The 16,303-nt window shown below is 65.5% G+C and overlaps 1 protein-coding gene across 4 annotated transcripts in view; it reads left to right on the plus strand.

The window, feature by feature from the left end:
• RXRA (retinoid X receptor alpha) overlaps window positions 1-16,303 on the plus strand; it is a 95,990-nt gene that overhangs the window by 67,438 nt on the left and 12,249 nt on the right. For 3 of the 4 annotated variants that reach the window (XM_064490753.1, XM_064490754.1, XM_064490755.1), the window contains exons 2-5: window positions 519-784; window positions 6,412-6,562; window positions 6,849-7,028; window positions 14,894-15,063. In XM_064490753.1, the coding sequence (XP_064346823.1) occupies window positions 519-784; window positions 6,412-6,562; window positions 6,849-7,028; window positions 14,894-15,063 (767 nt within the window). Of the gene's footprint in view, window positions 1-518; window positions 785-5,389; window positions 5,624-6,411; window positions 6,563-6,848; window positions 7,029-14,893; window positions 15,064-16,303 lie in introns of those variants that run through there. The other variant, XM_064490757.1, reaches the window with a different exon arrangement.

Below are 16,303 nucleotides of genomic sequence, written 5' to 3' on the forward strand. Positions count from 1 at the left end.
GTAAAGCGGGTTAGCGGCAGTGCCTGGCGTGTACCTGTTGGTGCGGCGCGTTGAGCTGCAGTGAGGATGTGGACTTGCTTGCGCTGCGTGGTGGGCGCTCTGAGGTGTCAGCGTTCGCTATTGTTACTGTTCCCAGACTCTCACCTTGACCTCCGAGTGGATGGGCAGGGGGCTGGCAACTCCCGGCCACCAGGCATTCCAGGTGGACAGGCCCCGTGGGGTTGCAGGTTCAGGGACAGCGCCCTGGCCTCCCTGCCCAGATAGGTGTCTCAGAGCAGCCGTCAGCCTGCTTTCCCTGCGCCTGCCTCGGGCCCAGCCTGAACCTGAAAGCCGGGCCGGGGGGCTCTGGGTGTGAGTTTGCGTCAGTGGGGCTGAGGAGCAGGTGGGGGGGCGCCTGGGGCCCTGCCCAGGGCTGTCTCTTGCCTTTCCAAGGCCTGGTGTGGCCGCTGTGGCCTGAGGGGTGGCAGGCTAGTCGGTGTGGATTCCTGACCGGCCTCCTGTGGATTCTTGTCTTGCAGACTTCTCCACCCAGGTGACCTCCTCCTCCCTCAGCTCCCCCACAGGGCGCGGCTCCATGGCTGCCCCCTCGCTGCACCCCTCCCTGGGGCCCGGCATCGGCTCCTCGCTCGGCGCACCGGGGCAGCTGCACTCGCCCATCAGCACCCTGAGCTCCCCCATCAATGGCATGGGCCCGCCCTTCTCCGTCATCAGCTCCCCCATGGGCCCCCACTCCATGTCGGTGCCCACCACACCCACCCTGGGTTTCGGCACCGGGAGCCCGCAGGTAAGTGTGGGCGGGGCCTGGACTGGAGGGCGGGGCCGGGGAGGCAGGTGCTCTCACTTCCAACCTCTCTCTGACACAGTCTCAGAGAGGCGGCCTTAGCCTGGGTCTGAGCCCAGGTCTGGCTGACTCCGGCCCCCGAGGTCATCAGCTGAGCTCCCTTGCTGGCCCTCTGTTCCAGCAAGGCCCCCTTGGTGGGGGGCTCCTGCCCCGTGCCACCAAGCTCTGTAGGGTGGGGTCTGCACAGTCCTCAGGCTTCAGCCCGCCTCCCTGGAGCCCCGGGCCTCTCAGCTGCCCCTCCCTTCCCTGGCCCCGGGCCCTCACCCTCCTGGTCTCCGCTCACACCCGTGCTGGGTGTCTGGAGCTCCCTGCCCAGACTCCCAGGCTTGGGGAACACACGTCCCTCCTCGGGGTGCCAGGCCCAAGTCCTGCTGTGGCTTCAGACCGTCTCCTGGACTCCGCGGTCTTCTCTGTGGTCCGTGGTCATGTGTGCTCAGGGGCTTCTCTGAACAGTTTGCTCCTGGAGTTGTGTCCGGGCAAGGGGGCAGCTGGCGCCGGTGGCCTGACTCAGCCAGGTCTTGCTGTGGGGACCCGCAGGCCCGGTCCACCCTCCCCACCCTGGGCGCCTCTCGCCCGAGCCCCTGCAGCGGTGCCCTGAGTTCCCAGGACCCTGGCTGGGCATCTCCCGTCCTAGCTCCGGTGGGTTCCTGCTGGATTCCTCGTGAGACTTCTGGGAGAGCTGCTTGAATCCTGGGGGTGCTGCTTCTGTCTGGGGCTCAGACTGTCCGTCCTGAAATACGAGGGACCCCTTTGCCTGGAGTGTCATTCAAGTTTGGGTTCCATAGAGGAGGGTCCCCCGAGTAGGACAGGGCCCCGTGGTGGAGAGCTCAGGTGCACCACCTCCGTGAGGTTGCAGGACAGCCCTCCAGAGAGGGCACTCTGGGGCAGGCCCCACCGTCCAAAGCCACACAGCTAGTCGGGGCATTGTGTCCTGGGCACTCCCTGCTGCTTTTGGGCCAGGCCGCCCCCAGGGCAGCCCACCCCACCCCCGGCCCAGGAGGATGGGGGCGCCACTGAGGTCTGGGGTCAGCTCGCTGCCCATCGGCTGGGCCTGTCCTGAGCTGGTTTTGGTGGAAGATCTCACCGGCTCTTCCAGGGTGACCTTGTCAGCCCCTTTGTCCCTGGAGGATGGGTACAGAAGAGCTGGGGCTTTGGGTGCCCCCTCCTGTCACCTAGCCTTCCAGAAGCAGGCCGAAGGCCTGAGGTGTTGGCCTGAGGGGGTCTCGGCTGCCTTCAGGGCCTGGCCGTGTTGTTTTTAGCACAGCCTCCACACCCCCGTTCTTGCTGGCTGTATGACGACACTTGGTGAGAGGACAGGTGCAGACTGGGCGTGCACCTGTCCCCTGGGAACCGGGACAGTGGCGGCACCTGCTGGCTCTCAGAGCCCCAGGAGGCTCCTTGCTGGCACCGAGGCCTGATGCCCACCCTGCATGCCCCAAGGGCACGTGTATGAGCCTGAGTGTGCAGGGACACAGGGCCGAGGGTGGCCGTGATGCCCCCAAACCTTGGGGGTGCCTGGTGCCCCTTGGCACTGTTAGCCTGTCTGGGGGCAGGGGTGGGGCGGTGCTGGGGATTCAGGGGTTTGCGGGACCACCTCCTTCCTGCACACAGTGAGGCTCCTGGCACACAGTAGGAGCTTGTTGAAGCCAGGGTGAGGGGTGCCGGATGTTCACCCCTGCCCTGCTGGTCACCGGCCATCTGGTCTTTTCGTTTATCAGTTAGGCCCAGTTAGTGTGGCGGTGGTCTGAGCCCTGTGCTTGGCCTCTGGCCACCATTCCTGGGGAGGTCTCGGTCTCTTCAACCCCTGCCTCCACCCCTGGCCCCCAGAGCTCCTTGCCTGGGAGCTGACTTCAGCTCCTAGGCTTCACAGTGTGTCTTCAAAGCTTGGGGTTCCCCATGTTCATGAAAATGTGGGTGGAGTTCAAGGGGAGCACGCCCCCACCCCCGCCTCCAAACCACAACCGCGAAGTCACGGTGCCGGAACCAGCGAGGATCCCTGACTTCTGCTGTCGTCGGAGAGGGCCTGCTGCTCGGCCTTCGCATCCACGCAGGAGGGCTGTCGACATCCCTGAGTCCTCTCCACCTGACCCTGCCCAACAGGGAAGTGGACACGGTGGGTGGGGGAGAGGGACCAGGCAGAATCAGGCCAGACCATGGGCGCTGTTGCCCAAGTGGCCCCGTGTCTCTCCCCGCATCAGCCCAGGCAGCATTCCCCACTGCGTCCCCGAGCCCGCCCGCAGTGCCTGGCACCAACCTGGCCAGCCTCCCCCGGGCAGGACCTGTGTGGGTCCTGCCTGCTCCCCGTGGTGGACATCGCAGCATGGGGCCTCCGTGATGGGGCGTCTGCGAGGCCACGTGCACTTCACAGGGTTTCCCGCTGCCTTGATGGGCAGATGGAGGCCAGTGAAGCCAAGGGCCTCCCACCCCAGTTCCAACCATGGGTGATGGCCCCCAACTTAGGCTGGGTGTGGAAGAGACAGGCAGGAGACCTGGGGGGCACTGATGGAGGCGGGTGGTTATTTCAGTTGGTCCCGCAGGCTCCACGGGAACTGAAATAAATGCCAAGGATATGAAAGGGGAAACGGAATGAGCCCCCACCCTTGCCGCGCCGTGGTCTGCAGGCTCCAGAAGGAGATGTTGGAGCCCAAGGTGGAGCACAGGAGGGGAGCCATCCCCCATCTGTGGGGTGCTGGGAGCACACTGGGAGGGGTGCTCTCCTGGCAGGATGAGGCCCCCATGCTCTGTCCTGGGAGCTGTGAACCCGGCCTGAGGCCTGTCAGCTTGGGGCTGGGGAGGGAGAAGGCCCCCACACCCCTGTATCCTCGAGGTTGTGGCCGTGCCAGGACGCCTACCAGTTGAGGCAGAGAAGTGACATGGTGGCCGGAGGCCTGGGCTGAGGGTGCGGCTGCCGCCCAGTCTCCATCTTCCCACATGTGCAAGGCCTCCTAGGGCTGATTGCTGTGCCCATGGGAAGAACGCCTGAGCCCAGGGTAGGGGGGAGCAGGGATGCCCTTGGCACACGGCCTGGGAGCCAGCTTGGCCATGAGCCTGACTGACTAACGCTCCGTCCATCCTTCCTGTGTCTCCTTCCTGATGCAGTCTGGCTGGCCGTCCTCAGTGCTGCGGCCCTGCCTCAATTTACCCAGGCAGGTGCCAGTCCCAAGGGCCTGCCCGTGGGGGCTGGGAGACAGGACAGGTGGCCCTCACCCACCCGGATGATTTGGGCACCCATAGAAAGGGGAAATGCCCCAGTTCCTCTCCTCGGTGCCGCCCAGCAGACCCAGCTGCGTGGAGTTGTGGTCGGGCTCCAACAGCCTGAGAGGGGCCTCGTGCCCAGTGTCCAGCCCTGGCCGCCTGCTCACGTGTCCTCGGTGGCTGCCTTGGCCCCTGCTGCAGACCCTCCACCCCGGGCTGCATCGATTTCCTGCCCTTTTCCCAGCAGTCGTTTGGTTCCCCCACCTCCAAACGATCGTTCCGGTGGCCTCTCTGCCTGGGACACCGGCTTCCATTGTCCAGGCCCAGCTGGCCTGGCGGCGTCCCCCGGAGGCCCGAGCGCTAACGCAGAGGCTGGTTTGGGTTCGTTAGCTCTGCTGTCAGCGCTGCCCACGAATCGCTCCGTTATCCTGACGGCAGCCCTCAGACGGAGGCCTCGTGTTATTCTAGTTTTCACACAAGGAAACTCAGTGATTAGATCATTTATCCAAAGCCACCCAGGGAGTGGAGGAGTCAGAGTCCCTGGGACAAGCTGTGGCTGTCCCCTTCCCACCTGCCAGCGAGCTCCGCAGGCCACGCAGGGCGTGTTCTCCGGGGCCTCTGGGCGCCTGGTGGGCACTCAGTGAATAGCCAGGTGGACGGGATCACCCAGTGGCTCTGGGCCGGCCAGTCCTCTGGGGCCCCGGGCGCCCCTTCTGAAGCGTACAGGGACCCCTCAGTGCTTACAGCTCTCAGGGGCCTGAGCTCATACCTGCTTGGCCACTTCGCGGCTGTGTGCCCTCAGCCCGACCTCCCTGAGCCTCCGCGTCCACTCCGGAAAGGGGAGTGCAGCTCTGCCCGCTCACTGGGGGCTTCCAACGCGGCAAGAGGCCCGGGCACAGCCGTTCCCAGTAGCACTTAGCAAACAGCCAGCGCCCTGCGTAGTCTGCTCTCTTATTAGTGAAATGTCTCTGAAGCCTGCAGACGCTGCACGGGGGTACTCTCAGTTGACACATAGGGTGCCCTGTTCTGCAGTGGGGTCCCCTGGACACTTTCACCCCACCTCCTGAGTCCTGACAGCCCCCAGCTGCAGGGGCTGGCCTCCTGGCAGCCCCCCGAGTCCCGTGGGGTTAAGCATCCTCAGAGACCCCCCGGGGCCCACCTGGGCGGAGGAGGAACCCAGCACTTGCCAGGTGCTGAGGCTAGTGGGAAACAGCCTTTGGGATGGTTTGTGTTTTGTGTGCTTTGAGCACCCAACTCCTCCTGTCCCATGAGAAAGGAGAATGGGAGCTGGGGGCTGCGGGGAAGGAAGGGGGTGAGGCTCCCTTGTGCACGGGGGCCCAGCACGACAGCCGCTGTCCATCCACAGACATCACACAGCCCGACTTCCGCCTTTGCCAGGGCTTTGCAGAGCGGGGGTGCTGGGGGCTGCCTGGCTGGGGTCCTGGCCCCAGCGTAGACCGGCTGGCTCGCAGGGCGCAGCGGGAAGCACCTCCGGGCCCTTGGCACTGATGGGAGAGCTGGGGTGGGCGCAGCGGAACCAAAACCGCTGTGTCACTGCAGCCGCGGCCGCTGTTGCCAGGGTGACGGGTGAGTTTCCCATGCTTCCTCCTGGCGCAGCATCAGGATGGCGGGAGGGGTGGAGGGCATGTGTGTGTGTGTGTGTGTGTGTATGTGTGTGCGTGTGTGTATGTGTGTGTACGTGTGTGTGCCTGCGAGTATGTGTGCGCGTGCGTGTGTATGTGTGTGCTTGCATGTGCGTGTGCATGTGTGCGCCTGTATGTGAGTGTATGTGTGCGTGTATGTGTGTGCGCGTGTATGTGTATGTGTGTGTGTATGTGTGTGCGCGTGTATGTGCGTGTGTATGTGTGCATGCGTGTGCGTGTAGGGGTTGGTGTCTCCTCCCTCTCTCCTTGGGTCGTGTGATCTTTGACCCCTACCCTGCCTGCTGAGGCTGTGTGTCCTGCTGGGGTGGACACCCTCTCCTCCCTCCTCACTGCGACCAGACTCGGTGCCCACCTGTGGGCTGGGGGTCCCCAAAGCGCCTGCCTCCCCAGGGGGTCCCGGAGCTCTTGCTGGCCTGTGGAGGGAGCACCCAGTAACGGCAGGCAGTTCTTACTTAGGTGGGTGAGGGATGCAGGTATGAGCAGGGGCCTCTCGAGGTCTTTTTCACTCCCTGTTGCGGTGGGAGGGTGGGGCTCCGAGGGCGGGACAGCCGCCGCCAGCCTGGCGTGCTCACAGGCTGAGCACCCAGCTGCCCCTCCGTGGGGCCTGGGGTGGACAGGGCCCCTCTCTGAGCTTCAGTTTCTCTCTCTGTACAGTGGGGGTGTGGCAGCACCTTCTGGCCCCCAGGGCTGACCGCGGTTTCCCCTCCTCAGCTCAGCTCCCCCATGAACCCCGTCAGCAGCAGCGAGGACATAAAGCCCCCGCTGGGCCTCAACGGTGTCCTCAAAGTCCCGGCCCACCCCTCAGGGAACATGGCGTCCTTCACCAAGCACATCTGTGCCATCTGCGGGGACCGCTCCTCAGGTGAGGCGCCATGGCGCAGTGGGGCTGCCGGCCCGCGGGCGCGGGCGGGGCGGGGCCCCCCGGGCCGCCCACCCCGGCCCGCCTGGTGCTTTGCCGTCGGGGAGACGGTGAGTGGCAAGGAGGGCCGGGGGCTTCCGGAGGAGGCGGTGCGCGTGGGCGCGGCCCCTCGCATCCCGCCGCTGCGCCCGCCAGCCCCCGGGGAGGGAACGAGGGCCCCGGGGGCGCGGCGCGGAGCCCCTGCTGCGCGTGGGCGCGGGCCCTCACGCCGCCTGCCCGCCGCCCACAGGCAAGCACTACGGGGTGTACAGCTGCGAGGGCTGCAAGGGCTTCTTCAAGCGGACGGTGCGCAAGGACCTGAGCTACACCTGCCGGGACAACAAGGACTGCCTGATCGACAAGCGGCAGCGCAACCGCTGCCAGTACTGCCGCTACCAGAAGTGCCTGGCCATGGGCATGAAGCGGGAAGGTGGGCCGGGCGGCCGCGGGGCGCGAGGTGGGGAGGCGGGGAGGGGGGGGCGGGCGGCCGTGGGGCGCGAGGCGGGAGGCGGGGAGGCGGGCCGTGGATGAGTGGGCGGGGCCGCCTCCCACAGGCCCCCTCGTGGCCCAGGTTCCTGGAGCACAGGGTCCAGCCCTAGACTCGGCAGCTGTGCAGACCTCCAGTGGTGGCCGTCGCGTTTGCGAACCTTTGATGACGGGGCGTGCTCTCCCACCAGAGGAGCTGCCGCAGTGCTGGCAGCCTGTCCCCTGGGCTGTGGGCTCACCCACCATGTCTTTACTGAGTGTCTGCTGTATATCAGGCTCTGGGTTAGAGGAGACACAACTTTGGTCCTGCCTGCGGGCTGCTCCCGGCCCTGCTGGGGACAGGCATTGGTCAAGGCCTCTTCAAGGTCGTAGTGGGCCCCGGCTAAGTGCGTGGGCTCTGGAAGGTGGAGAGGCAGAAACACATCAAGGGCCGAGGTTGGAGATGGGGGGTAGGGGGTCACCGGAGGCAGCCAGCCCAGGAGAGTGGGTGCACCTGGGGCCTGGTGCTCTGCTGGGTGAGGAGACGGTCACGTCCTGGAGGGGACAGTGCTGATTCAGGGGTGGGAGGGCAGGGAACTCTAATAAGACCATCAGGACGTCCATCAGGATGTCCCCAAGCCTGTTGGGTGCCGGGCCATCCCATGCTCTGCATGCTCTTGTGAGCCTGGTTGAGAGTGCCTGGTGACCCCAGGTCCTCACAGTAGAGGGACGGGCCGTGGGCCTCTCGGGCTCGGGTTTGTGAGCCCATTTCATTGAGGACGTTTATTAGGGGTGGGTGGGGGCAGGCAGCGTGGAAGCCCAGAGGGGGCTCCTTGCTTCCCCTTGCTGTCTGGGGGGTCTCTTTCTCCCCCTCTGCAGGTTTGATGGCTCCTGTGTTCTGGGTGTCTTCTCTAGGTTTTGGTCTGTGTCCACCCTGGGGTCTGGGATGGGCCGCATCTCTGAGTCTCGTTCCCGGGGCCTCGTGGGGTTGGGAGGTGCCATCTGGGGTTAGGATCCGTGTGGTCTGTTCTGCACTGTGGCTGCTCCCGTGGTCCGCACGTGGCTCGTGTCTGCCTGCCTCTCTCCCACTGTCTCCTGGTGGGGTCCCCGGGCTGCAGATTTCATCCCATTTCATTCTTTTTTTTTTTTTTTTTTGCTCTTCAGCACCAATCAATTGTTGTTGTCGAGAAATTGAAACTTTAGCAAGGCCACACGGTCCTGCAGGATTTCCTCCTTGAGGCTGTGAGCGCGTGTGGAGTGCAATGTTGGTGGGGGTGGGGCTGGGGCTGGGCGGCAGCCCCCGGCGAGGGGCAGTGGGTCTGTGGACCCCACAGAGGGGAGCCTCCTGTGAGCTGAGGGGCGGCCCTGGGCCGAATGGGCATCCGCCCACCAGGCCTTCTGATCTGGGCGCATGTTTATTTAGAGAGCTTGGCCCATGCTTCTTTGCGCAGTTGGAGAAACAGGTCTAGAGGGTCCAGGGCTTGTCCACAGTCATGTGCCAGCCTGGAACCTGAACTTCTGGTTTCCGGTGTAGACTTTGTTCCTTTAGGCCAGAGAGGGGCAGAAGAAGCGTGGGCCTGGCTGGGGGAGGCATGTACCCAGACCTGGTCCCTCTGTCCACCCCATGCAGTCAGGGTGGGCTGGCTGGCGGTGGTGAGTGCAACGTTGCTCCTGAAGGGTGGAAACTTGGGCGGGGCAAGCACGTGGTGGGCAGGGGATCAGTGTGCACCAGGCGTGGAGCCTGGCCAGAGGCGGGGCCCTGCCATGCAGCTCGAGGCTCCAGGCCCCCTCGAGGTCACCACTGCGCAGTGAGCCTGGATTCGTGCCTGGGATCACTCACTCGCTGAGCTCACCGCCCCTGGTGCCTGGCCCCATGCCGAGCGCTGGGCACACAGCGGCCAGCTGTGGGCCTCCGTCCATTCAAAGTGACTGTCAGACAGGCCGGCCCCCAGCTGTGGTCATTGCTGGCTTGGAGAAGCCCAGGGAACTGTGGGAGCCCAGAGGAGGTGCCTGGCCCAGCCATGGGCGCCAGGCAAGGCTCGAGTGGGCGGGTGTCCAGCTGACACCTGAAGAGTGTTCAGCAGACCATGTGCCCGGCTGGAGGGGACAGTGTGTGCAGGAGCTGAGACTGTCAGCAGCTGTGGCACCCTGCGGGGCCGCAGGCAGTGCCCTCTGCCGGTCCTCAAGACTGTCCAGTAAGTGCTGCCTCCTTCTTAAAGCCCCCTCAGCCTGTCCACCTGTGAGCCTGGGCGTCAGCAGACTCCAGCTGCCTGTGGCCCCAAGGAGCCACAGTCTCAGGGCTGGGGAGTCACCGGGCCCGGGCCCTCCCCTGGTGCTCACCAGTGACTAGGTGACTGGGTCTTGTTACAGCGGCTGTTAGGAGCTCCTGCTGTGTCCGGGGTCTCTTTGGGCACCCTGTCCTCGTCATGCACACTCTCACTCACCCGTGGTGCTGCGATGCTGTCCGCACACGTCCCAGATGGAGACCCAGGGACGAGGGGAGCTCGGGGAGGCCTCAGAGCCAGCACCGTGGGGCCCGGGCTGCTCCCGTTTGGTCCAGAGCTGCGTCGCCCACGTTCTCCCATCTGGTGCATAAATCTGCAGCCTTGGGCGCATTCCCGAGGCAGCACGGCCCTTGAGACCTGATTTATGGGCCATCAGATAAGTGCCTGATTGCATCGGGACCCGCCTTCCCCGGCCTCCTGCTGGGTTTATAGTCACAAGCAGGCCGTGAGGACTCTCCAGCAGAGCTCCCTCCTGCTGGAGCACCACGCAGAACCCTCCCCCCGGCTGTGGAGGGTGGCTCTGTGCAGGCCCGAGAACCCAGGGTGCAGGAGGAGGGCCGGGCCTCCTGCCGGTGGGCTCTGGCCTCGCGTGGGTGGCAGTGCCCGTTACCCGCGCTCGTTGGGGCGTGGCTCGCAGCAAGGTGACAGCCTGTTGTGTCTCCTGTGCCTGTGAGGCCCAGGCCATGGCCTTGCCCTTGGGAGGAGTGACCAGTGGCCTTGGTGTGGCCTCGGTGCCGGCTGTGCAGGGAACTCAGTGGTCTCCAGGATGAGTGGCTCTGAGGGGTCGGGGGCAGGCCCCCTCTCAAGGGGCCAGGTGCAGTGGCTGACCTGCAGAGAGGCCCCCCGGGAGGTGGTGGGGCTGTTGGCTGCATGGGTTGGGGCAGGGTGGCTGTCCTGAGGGGACTGGGAACCTGGGTACCACCCCAGCCTTGTCCAGGAGCACATAGGATGTGAGTTGTCTGCTCCTTGGGCTGGCCTGAGCCCTCATCAGACCCAGAGCGCCAGGCCCTGCCACTGCACGCTCCAGCGCATTGCAGCGCTGGGAGGGAGCGCCCCGTGGCTGGCACCCCCGCTGCGGACCGCAGGGAGGGCCGGCGAGGACCCCACCTCCTGCTGGCCTAATGAGGGATACCGCCGCTGATAGGCTGATAGCATCTCGTGTCGGGCGATGGCCAGGGCCTTCGCACACAAGCAGCCACCAGGGACTTGTTCCGCAGCATTCCCGGTCACTGGGGGGCCCAGGTGGGAAATGCCACACAGGCCAGCCTTCCCCTGGCCGAGCCTGGGCCTCTGCTGGAGCGTGCGGTGGCAGAGCCTGGCGCTCCGGGTCTGATGAGGGAGGCCGGCCCTGCGCTCAGGGCTCCCCAGTCTGACGCTGGTGACATGGCCCCCAGCCGGGGTGTCTCGGGCCCTCTCTGGTCCCTTCTTCCTCCCTCAGGAAGCCTCTCCCCTTCCCTTCCTGCCTCCCTGTGCTTCCTGTACCCCGTCTCTGACTCTGCAGGACTGGGGTGTGTGCACAGGCACGTGGAGCCCCACGTCTGGTGGAGAAGGGGCTCCAGCTGGGTCCCAGCCTCCCTGTCAACACGGCGTGGGGCTTTGCCTCTCCGAGCCTCCAGCTCCTCTCCCATGCACAGCATGTCAGCGAGGCTCCCTTCAAGGGCTTGCTGGGAGGAACCTGGCGGGTGGCAGCACCTTGTGGGGCCGGTCGTGGGGTTGGAGAGTGTGTGCACAGGGTGATCATTCTCATGTGCAGATATCTTGTCCTGGACTGAGTCCCCTGGGGGACAGAGGGACGCGTCCTCTGAGCTTGAGAGACGTAACTGGCCATGTGACCTCGGGCAGAGGCACCGCCCTCTGGCCCTAAGGAGAGGCGGCTGGGCCAGAGCCTTCTAGTGAAATCCACTCTTGCCTGCTGTGGGGGGTGGGCAGGCAGATTGCAGGGGGAAGGGATGGAGGAAGGGCCCGGCCGGTTGGCAGAGCTTTGAACCGGGGAGGCAGCAGACCTGGGGTTCCCGCCCCCAGGTGCCCCCAACCCCGAGGCTTCCTGCCCAGCCCCAGGCAGGTCCAGGGTGTCCCTCTTCCGCACGCCGGGGACCCCGGTTATGCTGGGCATTGAGCCCCCCTCCCAGGCATGTGCTTGGCTGCGGTGTGGGGTCAGCCCCGAGGGTTTTCCTGGGGATCCCCAGCGCCTGGCCCGGCCCAGCTGCCTCTGCGCTCCTGGCAGCCTCCCCTCCCTGTGCCGGCCCCTCCGCCCCACACTCAGGGCTGGGAGGATAACGAGGCCCTGTCTTTGCAGACGCCTCCCGCCCGAGGCTTCCTGGCGCCAGCGGGACGTAAGTCAAACAGGAGTACTGCAAGGTGTTTGAGCTGGCAAAACCTGAATCCCCGGGCTCCCCCGCCCCCTCCGCCGTCTATAAATAAAACCGTAATATTTATAAGACGCTGCTCAGAGCTGTGGGCCTTCACGGCTTCCAAGTGCTTCACAAAGCACTCTAATTAATTCTCGCCGCCCCCGCGCAGGAGGCAGGTGCCGGGGACCCCCGCCCTCTCCCCGTTCCTGGCGCTGCCTCCATGCATGGGGCCACCTCGTCCGGGACTCCCCGTGCCCCGGGCTGTCTGTGGAGTGGGAGGAAGTCCCCGTAGCCGGGCCGTGTCGTGGGGAGCGTGGGAGCAGGAGGCATGTGACAGCTGGGGACATCCCGAGGGCACCTCCCTGTGGCTCCAGCCTGAAGGCCAGCGTGTGGTTCTCATTCTACAGCTGAGGAAACTGGGGCACAGAGAGGCCAGGGTCTCACCCAGAGCCACACAGCTGTTGGGCAGAGCAGGGTCTGACTCTGGAGCCTGGAGCTTTCGGCTGTCCGCTCTCCTGGGGGCCCAGCCGCACCCCTGCGGCACTGTCTCCCCACGTGGTGAGATGCGCCCCTTAGCTGTGTCCTAGCTCCTGAGGGTTTAGGATTCTGTCCAGGGGACAGACACCAGGGACCCCATCCTTTAAGGTCTCAGGGTCACCCTGGATGCCAGCCCAGATCAGCCTCCCACAGGGTGGGCTTTGCTGGCCTGTGACCCCGTCCCCTGTGACAGAGGGCGATGTGAGGAGGTGCCCACTCTAGCCCAGCACCCCTATGTGGGGAGTGACCAGAGTCAGGCCAGCCAGCCTGAGCCCCCCACCCAGCCCCACCGGCTGTCGGGTTTTCCAGAAGCGCCAGGCCTGCCGCCTGGCTCTTTGGCTCTGAGGTGCAACCTGAGGTGCTGGCCGGGCCGTGTCTGAGTCCCCCCCACGGATGGGAAGCCCCTCACCTGAGTCGGTGTTTGGGTCCTGGGTGGGTGCAGCCCTGGCAGGGGGTGGCTGCAAATGGCCACTTGTTGACGCAGGAAGGGCTCAGGGAGCCCCGCAGTCTGGAGGGGGGCACAGACGGACACGGCATCTCTGAACGGGCGTCGGCGGGCCGGCAGGAAGCCCTTGGCGTGGCGTGGTGGAGAGGGCCCTACGTGCATTGTTACAGAACCACTCAGGCCTGCAGGATCCCCAGGCAGCAGCAGCGGGGGGCCCTCCCTCCCCCCGGCCTGGAAGAGGGGGATGGGGGGCTTGCGGAGTCCTGAGAACAAGGCTGGGCGGGGTGGGGCCGGAGCTGTGGACGCTCCGCCTTCCTCCGGCTGGTCCTCTGCATTTACCCAGGGTGAGCGGCCTGAGTGAGAGCCCCAGGCTGGGCTCTGGAGCAGGTAGGGTGGGTCTGGAGGTGCACGGGGGCAGTCCCGTGGCAGCCGACGTCAGCGAGGACGCGGAACCATTCCTGCCCGGCAGAGACGTCCTGCAGGGGAGGGTGAGCCCCATCTGAGGCCTGGAGAGGCGCTGGCACGTGGGGGGCCCCACGGGGGCCACACCCTCCCGGCCTCTGGGAGCTTGGCCTAGCATGTTGGACCAGGAAAGAGGAGGGGGCTGAGAGTAAGCTCCCCCAGGAGCATGAGGGCTGGGGTGCCGGGCTGAGGCTCAGTGGGGAGGGTGCTCGGGCTGGTCTGGGGGGCAAAACTCTGGGATGGGTGAGAAATAAGGAGAGGGAGACCCGGGTGGGACTAGGGCTGGAAGAGGGAGGTGGGCGTCCTTGGAAAGCCCTGTGACCTCTTTGCTGAGCCCCCACCTCCAGGGCTGGCCAGAGGCTGGGCTCCAGGCCAGGGTGCCTGCAGCTGTCGCAGTCAGCCAGCCTGAGTCAGCCCCTGTGCGCTAGCTGACCTGGAGCTTCCCGCACGGTCACCAGCCTCTGTCAGAACGTCCTACCCTCAGGTCCCCCAGGGTGGGCCGTTGACCAGGACCTCTTGGTGCCGTCGCTCTGAGTGTGGCTGGGGAGCAGGACGGTCCCCAGGGGGCAGGAGGAGTGGCCGCCATGAGGCCTGGTCCCAAGCTGGGGTGGGGTGGGGCTCATCCCTGGCTCTGGCTGGTCCCGGACGTGGGGGCGGGGCCTGTGGATGCCGCAGGCCCTCCTGCTCTCACATGTGTGGCTCTAGGCCTTGAGGTCCATCCCCGCAGGAGTGGTCTGGGAGTTGGGGCACACGGTGGCTCGTGGCCACCTCCTGTGCCACCTCCCGAGGATGAGCGTGGTGCTGCCCAGTTCCCGAAGCCCTGGGGTGCTGGCATGGAGTGAGCCCGGCCCCTCTTGGGAGAGGGCAGCTTGAGCTGCGCAGGCCACAAAGTCGAGGGTCTGTGAACGCCCAGCTGTGGGGTGCCCGGTCCCCTTGGGGACAGCGTTGAAGTCAGCCCTTCCCATCAGCTTCTCTCCTTGGGTTCCCAGAAGCTACGCCGCCCCGCTGACCATACCATCTGCTCGGTCCTCCACCCCCGTGCTGCGCCTGTCCCCTGCCCCGGCCCCCGCCAGGCCAGCCCAGGCCAGCCCGACTCATGCCTGGGTTTGGCGCCTCTCCTCCCTGCAGTAGAAGGGGACTGTCAGGGATCTGCGTCCCCTCCTGTCCCTTTCCTGGGGCACACTGGACCCCATCCAGGTGGCTGGCCCTGCTCCCCACGCTTGTACCCCTTGTTGTGACTCTGCAGCTGGTATGGGAGGCCTTGGGGCAGCAGCATCTCTGCTCTGGTGCCAGCCCTTTGCGTGTGCTCCCTCCTCTGCCTGAATTGTTACCCCTGTTTTCCCTGCTGCTTCAGTTTCATTGCCACTTCTTCCGGGAAGCTTTCCTGGCTTTGCCCGAGTCTATAGCCTATCAGAGCCCTTCTCCTTGCATGTTTGGATTCCTGCTGAACCGTCAGCTCCCCGAGCGCCAGGCCCCAGCTGTGCTGGTCCTGGGTGGGCCTTGGTGTGAACAGGAGTTGAGTGAGTCAATGAGAAGCGGCACGCTCTGTGCTCAGGGCCCACAGCCACTGGGAGGCCAGGCGTGGGGCAGAGACCGGGCCGTGGTCTGGCCAGCTCCGAGCAGCGTCAGTCTCCCTGGCTCTGGCTGGCACTGTGGACGGGCTGGCTCAGGGTGGGCGCTGCTTGGCCCCTGGCAGCGGAGGGGCTGCGGCGGGAGCTGCGGGCTGACCAGCGGCCTCCCCGTGCTCCAGCCGTGCAGGAGGAGCGGCAGCGGGGCAAGGACCGGGGGGAGAACGAGGTGGAGTCCACGAGCAGCGCCAATGAGGACATGCCGGTGGAGAAGATCCTGGAGGCCGAGCTGGCCGTGGAGCCCAAGACCGAGACGTACGTGGAGGCGAATGTGGGGCTGAACCCCAGCTCGGTGAGTGCACTCCCGCCCCCACCCACCCTGCTCTGGGGAACCCCGTTGGTCACGGCCCCGCTGGCTGGTTCCCAGTCGGGTGGATGATGTTTTGATTGCTCGGTTCAAAGCCCAGGACTCTACACTTAACATTCAAGCTACCTGCGTCTCTGGCCCATTGTCCAGCCGGGTTTCAGGGGTTCTGTGTCTGCCCCAGGTTTGCAGGCAGTGTTGGGTGCAGACTTCATCTGTGTCTCCTGTGTGGGTTCAGGGCTGGGGCCGGAGCCCTATGGCTGGCTCTGGAGACCTTGCCCAGGCTGGCCCTGAGGTCACCCTGGCCTCCCTCCCTCTGTTCTGTCCTTGGCTCACAAAGGCCCACACCCACTGACGTCCTGCTGCACTGGACGCACCCTGCCCAGCCACAGGACCTTTGCACATGCTTGCTCTCACTATTCCCACTCAGGCTTCAGTCTCAGAAAAGGGTCACTTCCTCAGGGAGCCCTTTTCCTCTCGACCCCCCCCAGCAGCCCTGTTATTTGGGCTCAGAGCCCCTGTGGCTGCTCACCAGGGCCCCGAGCGTGGGGGGTGTGGCGGCTGATTCCCCCCTCCCCACCGTGAGGCTGTCCTCACTGCCCAGCTGCAGTCAGGGATGGAGACCCTGCCCCAACCGTAGGTGTTCACTGTGACCCCCAGCCACAGTCTGAGTGTGCGGGTCCCATCTTGCCTGCGGTCTCAGGCCACCGCTGCTTCTCTGCACCCCTGTGTTGGGAGGCCTGGTGCCCCAGACCCACGGCCCATCAGACCCCTTCCTTCTGGGGGTGCCGCCTCTGGTTGTGGAATGGCCGACCTCCCTCTCTGGCTTGGATGCTCAACAGTGCTGTGTGGCCCATGGCCCAGCCCCACCCTACACCCCACCTCCAGTCCCAGGGAGGGTGGGGGAGGCCCCCTGTGAGAGTTTCATGATGGAGCAGAGACTCCAACAGGAAAGTTAGGAGACCCCAGAGGTCTGCCAGCTTTTAATTTTGTCAAGTAAGGACATTATTTGGAAAAAACAAGTCTGCCATCTGCTCTCTCCACGATTCCAGACCAGGAGGGTGGTTCCCCCTATGGCAGGTGGGCGGGCTGGCTGGGAAGGGGGGCCTTCTTTAGGGGCACCTGAGGTTCTGTGCATGGTCTGCCCTCCCGCAGGGTACCTGGTCCCCTCTAGGGATGTCTCATTAGGCCTCTCCCCTCAGACCCACAGCACGAGCCGCAGCTGGCA

Source organism: Camelus dromedarius, chromosome 10, assembly GCF_036321535.1.
Source record: "Camelus dromedarius isolate mCamDro1 chromosome 10, mCamDro1.pat, whole genome shotgun sequence".
Taxonomy (NCBI): Eukaryota; Metazoa; Chordata; class Mammalia; order Artiodactyla; family Camelidae; genus Camelus; species Camelus dromedarius.